Source organism: Hyaena hyaena, unplaced genomic scaffold (genome assembly GCF_003009895.1).
Source record: "Hyaena hyaena isolate Hyena2069 unplaced genomic scaffold, ASM300989v1 scaffold_339, whole genome shotgun sequence".
Lineage (NCBI taxonomy): Eukaryota > Metazoa > Chordata > Mammalia > Carnivora > Hyaenidae > Hyaena > Hyaena hyaena.
The window spans coordinates 343,806-353,561 of NW_024080971.1; the positions used below are offsets into that span (position 1 = coordinate 343,806).

At 37.5% G+C, this 9,756-nt stretch overlaps 1 protein-coding gene across 4 annotated transcripts in view; it reads right to left on the reverse strand.

Annotated features, from left to right (window-relative positions):
- Positions 1-9,756, reverse strand: part of TOR1AIP1 (torsin 1A interacting protein 1) — a 42,831-nt gene that overhangs the window by 32,100 nt on the left and 975 nt on the right. For 2 of the 4 annotated variants that reach the window (XM_039249498.1, XM_039249496.1), the window contains exons 2-4: positions 8,428-8,505; positions 1,794-1,853; positions 856-900 (exon numbers count right to left, since the gene is read on the reverse strand). In XM_039249498.1, the coding sequence (XP_039105429.1) occupies positions 856-900; positions 1,794-1,853; positions 8,428-8,505 (183 nt within the window). The remainder of the gene's footprint in view (positions 1-855; positions 901-1,793; positions 1,854-8,427; positions 8,506-9,756) is intronic. The other 2 variants (XM_039249499.1, XM_039249497.1) reach the window with 1 other exon arrangement.

Below are 9,756 nucleotides of genomic sequence, written 5' to 3' on the forward strand. Positions count from 1 at the left end.
TTTTAAAAGTTGCTTCTTATTATAAAGTACTTATAAAAATCATTTCTAAATCTAGCATAAAAAGTAAAAGTGCTGGATTATTTCAGCTCCAAATTCTTTACCAATTAAGAAACTATGACTTAAAAAAAACTTTTTTAAGGTTTTAAATACAGCAGTTGAGAAACTCTGGTGGGTTCAAGTTCACATGATGAACTACATACTGTAAGGATCACTTTCAGTACCTAGACACTAAATCCTGATGTTTCCAAGAAATCAACCCAAGCTTAAGTGAAAGATGAATTTAACAGAAGTTGCAAACTATTTATTTCTTTTTTTTTTAAAAAAAGGGAAGTTTTCTTTGTTTTGACTCATCTCTAAATTTAGGGAAATACTGTAACTTAAAAATAAGTCCAACCACAATCAGTATAGGTTTACTTAACACCATGGATCTGGGTATCTCACGTACTACACCAAGGCAAACACTGGAAAGCACTTAAACCAGTCCAACAAACATGGCAAAGGACACTGAACTTACTACGAAAAATATGTCTAACTCACTTTCTAACTCAAGAAAAATGGAACTGGTAAACTGATATTCCCTTTTCTCACAGGAGTGTGAATTTAACAAAGTCTCACAAAAATTAAAATATGTTTGTATTACACGTTCCTATCTGAACTTAAGTAATAAAAGACATAATTTCAGCTAGAATAAGAACCAGGGCAATTAAGAAAGGTCTTGGCCATATGGACAGTGTCCCACAATCTGAGAAAATGAGCAAAGGAATATTTTCAAGCCAGTGACCAACCGTGTATATGCCTGTGTTCTGATTCTTAGAACCCTCAAAAAGAACCTGTAAGAATTAGAGATGAACAAACCTAATTCACTCATTTTAGTATTTCCATTTGTTTTGTATGCCGAATCTGCAAGAGAGATAGCAAGAAAACGATTAGAACTCAAAAGGAAATGCATCATGTGGGTCTTTACCACAGGTTCATCATCAAAACCTTAACAGATCTTTATCGTTAGAAAACTTAAAACGACACTCATCTATCAAAAAAACCCCATCCTAATTCTTTCTTAAAGAGAAGGATCGAGGAGTAGAAACCTAATGGGAAGATAAATAAGGTTCTTCCTTAGTTCCCATACTAAAGCACCCTTATGAGCTAACAAACTCTGAGAAGGAAGCAGAAGTAGACGGCTTGGATGCCTTTACTGGTTTTCTCTCATGGTCATGACATCAACTGAAGGGCAATACTTGTCAGAGGTTTTAATCAAAACCAAATGTAAGTGAGGCAGAAGAAATTTATAGCCCTGAACTATACAGGCTCAGTCTTGATTTTTTTATTAGCATTATGCTGGGAAGAATAAAAAGTCCTTGATCCTAGTTTAAAATCATCATGCTAACAAAAAGAATCATAGCAACCTCTTAAAAAGAATGAGGAAGGCCTATATCTATCTCTTTGGAAAGATGTCTCAATAGGTTAAGTAAAAATAAAAAACAGATAATAAGGTACAGAAAAGAGTGTTTATTGGGCTAACATTTGTGATAAAAGGGAGGAAAACATTATTTATGCACAAATTTCTTTGTACCTCCATAAAATAACTCTTAAAAAAAAACTCTAAGAAACTGAAAACACTGATTCCCTCTAATATGGAGACCAGGTGGGTAAAGGACAGAGGGGCAGGGAGACTTTTCACTATATATTTCTAATAACTTTCAAATTTCGAACAATATGGATACATGTACTAACCTATTTAAAAATAAATCTGTATTTATGAAACAGTTAAACCAACAGACAAAATAATGTCTTACCAGACCTTGGGCTTCTTAGGGGGGGTCTACACAAGCTGATTATAGGATCTTCACTCAGCACTAATATAAGAAGAAAAAACATTAAAAAAGTATAAAATGTCAGACATAATAAATTTATGACATAATCATTTACTTATTCAGCAAAAGTTTTTCTGAGCCTTTCATTATTTTAAGGATGGGAATATAAAAGTGAACTATAGACAAACTTCCTGCCACAAAAAATTTATGAACATGATAAAAAAAATACTAATTTTTCTCAGCAGACCATATTTATATAAGAAAGGAATACCAAATAAAAGTCTTCTAAATTTCTCAACTGAGAACCAAAATTGGAACTGTAGCACCAACTCAATTAAGTATTCCATTTGGGGCTTAACCTTATCATGGATTATTCATGGCATACTTTAATTTGGGGGTTAACTTTTTGAGAGTTAATACAGTACCTCCAACTATTTAACCTTACAAGTGTTCAGGAAATGTGTTCTAATCTTAAATAAAGTGTTAATATTAGCCAGGGTTTCAGACTGTCTATGGTTCAATGGCATACGTCTAATGGGGAAGCTGATCTCATCATATAAAATGTTAACCTAGAAAACCAAGGTGTGTTTTCTCAAAAAGCCTCAAAAAACATTATCTAAAGTCCAATATATATCTGAATTTTGATTATGTTTATTTCTTTTGTCTCTATGTCCAGGCACCTGGGTGGCTCAGTTGGTTAAGCATCCAACTCCTGATTTGGCTCAAGTCACAATCACATGTTTGAGCCCCACATCAGGCTCCACACTGAGCCTGCTTGGGATTCTCTCTCTCTCTTTTTCTCTCTCTCTCTCTCCCCCTATCTCTACCTCTCCCCCCATGGGTGTGCACGCGCATGCTCGCTCTCTCTCTCTCAAAATAAATAAAACCAAACAACAACAACAACACTGTGTTTGGCTCTGTAGGAGAACAGTGAAAACCATTCTGAACTGGCTATCACTGGTCCCTCCATTACACTGACTGCCTATGTTTGTTTTTACAAAACCAACTTAACTCAATTTCCCCTTTAGAGTATCCAGAAGAGAAACTGTGACAGGCCAGGCACTTGTTTGTTCAAAAAATACATATTGAATATGTTTCTATATATCTTGAAGACAGAGATGTGGAAAAGCAATTAAACTTCCATAGCTCAAAAAGGTAGAAGTAAGGTCAACAGAAAGTTACAGAAAAGTTAGCTTTTAGTTCATTACTTAAACAAATTATTAATGTCTCCAAAACAGAACAGATAGTGAGGGAATGATTTCCATTTCACTGAAAATGAGCAGGCACTATATGAATGGATGCTAACAAAGGGATACTTGTGATGAAAGAAACTTTGGGGAGATGACTTCCCTAAATCTTCCAGCTGTAAGCTTCTAAGAAATATCTATCTTAGATGCAAGCATTTCAAACATCAGGTATTTAGAACTTATAAAAATAGCTTTAAAAATAAATCTTGTACATGTTCATAATCCCATTATTACAGCTGCTTTCCTCTTTTTCTTTCTGTGTTCTCACTCTTCTCAGGTTTAATTAAAACCTAAAACTCAACGTAATTTATAGACATCAATTACTATTTCAGTTCCTACCTTTTAAGAAGTATTTCTTGCATGCTCTATGGTGTACATATCCTTAGATAAGATACTTGAAGGAGACAGAGTACCAAAGAGAGGTATTAGAGAATAAAAGAGCAAGTATGCTTCCTTTGTAGCAACCTTCTTCCCTTGTCTGCTTTTGCTCACCACCGCACCCCAGCATCTAGCATGGAGACTGGCATAAAGCAGGTACTCAATAAATTATCGGGAGAGTAAAGGGAATGCTCCAAAAAAATCAAATGTTCAGCAGCCAAAGAATCAAATGTTCATGACAAAATGGTAGATATTCAAAAATAATTATCTATGCTTCTTTAACTAGAAACCACAGCAGTTGGAACAAAAATACCTATTTAACTTTAGGAAAAGTAACTGAAGTTCTCCTAATATAATTTTATATTGTAAAATTAGTTTCATGATTTCCAGAAAGGAATGAATCTGACCACAGAAGAGTTATATAAGAATACATGGACTTGGGCACCTGAGTGGCCTCAGACAGTTAAGTGTCCAACTTCGGCTCAGGTCATGATCTCATGGTTCGTTAGTTCAAGCCCTGCATTGGGCTCTGTGCTGACAGCTTGGAGCCTGGAACCTACTTCAGATTCTGTGTCTCCCTCTCCGTCTCTGACCCTCTCCTTCTCATGCTCTCCCTCTTTCTCTCTCTCAAGAATAAACATATTAGGGGTACCTGGGTGGCTCAGTCAGTTAAGCGTCCGACTCAGGCTCAGGTCATGATCTCACAGTTCGTGGGTTCAAGCCCTGCATTGGGCTCTGTGCTGATAGCTCAGAGCCTGGAGCCCATTTCAGATTCTGTGTCTCCCTCTCTCTCTGACCCTTCCCTGCTCACACTGTCTCTCTGTCTAAAAAATAAATAAAACATTAAAAAAAAAAAAGAATAAACATTTTAAACATTACAATTAAAAAAAAAGAACACATGGGCTGAACTGAATGAACAACCCAATGGTTGTGAATATTTTGTGAAAACATTTTAATTCTGGAACTTTAAACAATAAGAAGAGTTTAAACTGTATCCCTGTTCTAAACTAATCAGTATTTCTCATGACTTAGAAAAACAGGAAGGCAGATGATGTAATTGTCTTTACTAGGTTGTTTTAGAAGGTGGCCCATTGGTTTAGGTCTTTATTCTTAAGGGCATCTTTGGATAAGTTTCTCTCAGACCACACCAGTGGTCCTATATACAGTTATAGCACTATTTTTCAACACAAAAGTTAAACTGAAAGTCTATGATTCTATAAGGGGAAAGGCCTACTTAAAGTAGCATTTCATCAAAGAGTGACTACTATTTACATAATTCCTCTGCTAGACAGATGTTATAAGCATTTGTTCAAAAATTCCCTAAACTCTCTACTTGAAGCATGCTCAGTGCTAGATGAGGGATGATTTGTAAAAGTATCACTGAATTTTGGGGCGCCTGGGTGGCTCAGTTGGTTGAGCGTCAACTCTTGATTTCAGCTCAGGTCATGACCTCACGGTTCGTGAGCTTGAGCCCCACGTCTGGCTCTGTGCTGTCAGCAAGGAGCCTGCTTGGCAGGATTCTCTCTCCATCTCTGTCTGCCCCTTCCCCATTCACTCTTTCTCTCAAAATAAGTAAATAAACTTTAAAAAAGCTCTTTAAAAAAATAAAGTACCACTGAATTCTTAATATCCCAAATCTCCCCAAGATGTACATACCCTTATTTTGTTTTTAAACTATAGTTTTTTTTTTTTTTTTTTTTTTAAATGTTTTATTTATTTCTAGGAGAGAGAGAGAGAGAGACAGCGTGAGCAGGGGAGGGTCAGAGAGAGAGGGAGTCACAGACTCTGAAACAGGCTCCAGGCTCTGAGCTGGCAGTCAGCACAGAGCCCGACGCGGGGCTCGAACCCACGAACCGCGAGATCATGACCTAAGCGAAAGTCGGACGCTTAACCGACTAAGCCACCCAGGCGCCCCTAAACTATAGTTTTATTTATTTAATGTTTTTGTTTATTTCTGAGAAAGAGAGAGAGAGACAGCATGAATAGGGGAGGATCAGAGAGAGAGGGAGACACAGAATCTGAAACAGGCTCCAGGCTCTGAGCTAGCCATCAGCACAGAGCCTGTTGCAGGGCTCGAACCCACGAACCATGAGATCATGACCTGAGCCGAAGTCAGACGCTTAACCGCCCTTACATACCCTTATTTCTAGTTATGGTATATGTACAGTACATTACTGATACATTCCAGGCAATTTACGCATGGGTTCCCATCAATCTATCATCTACACTGGAAAACGTTTTTTCTTTTCCATTGCTAATAATAACATAAGCTTCTTGAGAAAAAAAAATGCTTAAGCAAAACTTTATGAACCTCATATCCCTTGTAAAGTGCCATAAGGTAGGGGATACCCCTTGTAGCTATGTTTTACTGTGTACAAAATGTGCATGCGCTGTATCATTTCCACAGCGGCCTCGCAGTTTGGGCAGGGGAAATCATACTGATAAAGGCCTGCGGCTCAAGGTGGGTGGGTAACAGAAGCAAAGCCATGTGCCACATTAGCGGTCCTTAAATATAGGCCTAATGTGAACTCCAAAAGACTTTCAAGAGATTTCATTATATAATACTTTTATAATGGTCTATAGGCTGGTATTCAGCAGTCTTCATTCTATCAATGTACTTAAATTAACACCATAATTTTTATACGTTAACTCTAAATTTTAAAAAAGAAAAGTCCAGGGGCGCCTGGGTGGGGCTCAGTCGGTTAAGCGTCTGACTTCGGCTCAGGTCATGATCTCACAGTCGTGGGTTCAAGCCCCACATTGGGCTCTGTGTTGACAGCCAGCTCAGAGTCTGGAGCCTGTTTCAGATTCTGTGTCTCCCTCTCTCTTGACCTTCCCCTGCTCACGCTCGCGCTCTCTCTCTCTCAGAAATGAATAAAACATTAAAAAAATAATAAAAATAAAAAAATAAATAAAAAGAAACATCTGTTTCTCCAGGTATAAGAGATAAGCAAATAAACATACTATAATAAAATTTCAAGAATATGGTTTTTCCAAATGGCTGGGAAAATCTGTAGCATTTATTACTCAAAGCATCTTTCTGAGATAGTTTATAATCTTAACACGGTAATACAGGCAGTTCAAGGAATTAAATATAAAGGGCGTGTTTATTTGGAACTAAACTTGAACCAGATAGGGGCGCCTGGGTGGCTCGGTTGGTTAAGCATCGACTTCGGTTCAGGTCATGATCTTACTGTTCGTGGGTTCGAGCCCTGCGTCGGGCTCTGTGCTGACAGCTAGCTCAGAGCCTGGAGCCTGCTTCAGATTTTGTGCCTCCCTCTCTCTCTGACCCTCCCCTACTCACGCTGTGTCCCTCTCTCTCTCTCTCTCTCAGAAATAAATAAAACATTAAAAAATAAATAAAATAAACTTGAACCAGATATACCTTATTCTAAAATGAGAATAGAAAAGCTCAAATTATAAAGCATATTCTTATTAGAAGCAATGGCTAAGGAAACAAGTCAAGATAGGAGTTTTACTGTTGTGGGACTTTCTTAATGTCAAAAAAAAGCAAACTGAAAATAAACGGAACTAAAAACCAAAGGAACTAAGCATTAATAACTGAACTAAATCCATTTCCCCGCTTTTCAAAATAGTTTTAACAGCTTTTAAAACTTAAATGGACTGTGAGCCCCAAGTTGGGTATAGAGATTACTTTAAAAAAATGAAAAGGACGAGTTTTGCCAATTACTTGGACCCAAAATAAAACATCTCGTTACCGTAAGCAGATTGTCAACGCAGAGTTAAATAAAGGAATCTCCCCCAAAGGGAGCCAACTTTGCCATAAACAAGCTTAACAAGGTGATTTAAGTATGTTTTGATTTTTTTTATCAATAAAAAATAAAGTGTTAAAATCTTGTTTTAAAAAAAAAAAAAACTTAAATGGACTGTCAATATAGTCTACTTTTATGTTACATTGACACTAAAATGCAAATATTTTTACACTTGAACATCTCTGAAATTGGGGCGCCTGGGTGGCTCAATCTGATAAACATCTGACTCTTAGTTTCAGCTCAGGTCATGTCATGGTTCATAAGCTTGAGCCCCATATTGGGCTCTGTGCTGACACTGTGGAGGATTCTCTCTCCCTCCTCCCAGCCCCCATCCCCATCTCTCTGCCCCTCCCACACACACTCACTCTCTCAAAAAACTTTTAAAAAAATCTTTAACATCTCTGAAATTGGGATGAATCGTACAATCTATGGCATGTTACAGTTCAATTGGCAGCATTTCTTCCTTCTAAGTGGTACATAAAACAATGATGGTGGTCTTACAGCTGATTTCATGCAATACTGACCATATCATGTCATGATTTTACTATGCAGATCACTCACTCCATTTTAATTTTAGTTTCTTATTTATTTTAAGTAGGCTCCATGCCCAATGTAGGGCCTGAACTCATCACCCTGAGATCAAGAGTCACATGCCTCACTGACTAAGCCAGCCAGGCACCCCCACTCAATTTTAAATGGAAGGTAGTGTGACATATTCATTCACTCAATCAACTTCACTGAGTAGCTAATTATTACATGGAGGAGTGACAGTGAGGTACTTGGGGAAAATGAAAGGGTTCTGAAGAAGACAAATCTGGGTCTGAATTTTGGCTTAGTCACATATTATGTAATCATAGGGAAGAGTCTTAGCTTCTCTGAGCTTCAGTTTTCTCATCTATAAAATGGGTACATCCCTATCCTGCAGAGTTATGAGAATGAATTACCATTTACAAAGTGGCTCATAATTAGCAGATACTCAAGTACTCATTCCACCTTTTCTTGACATATGCCTATATGGATTAACTCAATAAACTAATCTCAATAGTTTTGAGATTCACAACTCTGAATAAGTTATTTATTTTATTTTTTAAATTTAATTTTTAATTCTGAATAAGTTATGATTTGGGACCCTTGATGAACCAGGTTATAATCTGTATGTTCCAAAAAAAAAAAAAAAAAGATGGCAAGTAAGGCAAAAAATAAAATCACTTTTCTTACCTGGAGTTTCTTGTGTTCTCTGAATAGTTTTCTTTGAGACTGTTCGGCTTAAAATCGTTTCTGAAGATGGTTCATCCTCTAAAGAATAGAAATGACAATTGTCAAAATTCAGAACATATGATCAGGTGCAGATTATGCACCTTAACAGCAATACAAAAGCAGAAATGCACATAATTCATTTCTTTAGCAATGTGTAATGAAGTTTACCAAAACTCAGGAATTGGGGTATAAGTACTCTTAAGGCAATATAAAAATAAACTACCTTTGACGCTTTACGATAAAAGTCTATTACTTTAGAAATTTAAAAGATGGGCTACAGTTTCAAAAATGATGTGGGAGAAAGCAAAAGTGTGAAGTGTTTAGATCCTTATAGATTTTCTTACTAAAATAGAGGTAAATCTTTTATGTGTTTAAAAAGCTGATATAACTGCACCAGGTTCTGCGGCAGAGTTAATATAATGTAACATTTATTGCCTATGTGTGCAAAGCATTCTTTAGATACAGTAGGAGATACAACCTAACTTCAATGACGGATGGGATCTTTGTCTTCAAGTTTCTTATCTTAAAAGAGAAATAAAACTAACCTATATATGAGCTAAACTGTCTTGAGTACCTACACCCAATAGTAACGTACATATTTTTAACAAAATTTTAACATCAACGCATCTTCAAATGTGTCAGCACTTCAGGCGTCGACAGATACATGGGCTGCCTATTACTCCGCTCTGAGCTGAAAATCTATCTCCTTAGCCTGGCTATCAAGGTTTACCACTAATTTTGTAATCCCATTGTGATCGAAACCCCAGACTTTTACCTCATAGGTGCCTTACATGGGGCTAAAACAAACTTCACCTGTGACTCACGATTAGAAGGGGAAGAGGGAGGTGGGTGGGAGAAGATGGCTTAGGGGAGTTGATTCACCTGTGACTTATCTAAAACTATACACTCACTTGGTCAACATCCTTTTGGCCCATTTAGAGAAAAACTAAGAATCCCGTTTAGTCAAGCGGCTTAACCAATGAGGTTACACCAAGGGCCCCCAAGTGGCGAATTTTTGCAGCGACCACCACAGGTGAGAGAGCAGTCAGCTCAAGTTCAGGATAACTGACTGACCTCACCTCTGTGTTAAGTACCTGGGTGGGGTCTCAAGTCAATTCATCAACTACTCTGGCCCTTGAAACGCCCACTCACCAAATTTCCCTTCCCTCTCCCCCGACCTGGGTAGCGATGGAAAAAGACTGGACGGCTACATTAGAACCGTAACTCTCAGCTAGGGACTTCTGGCTACTGAGAGTTAAAGGAGGAAATGGAAGTGGCTTTGGTAGTAAC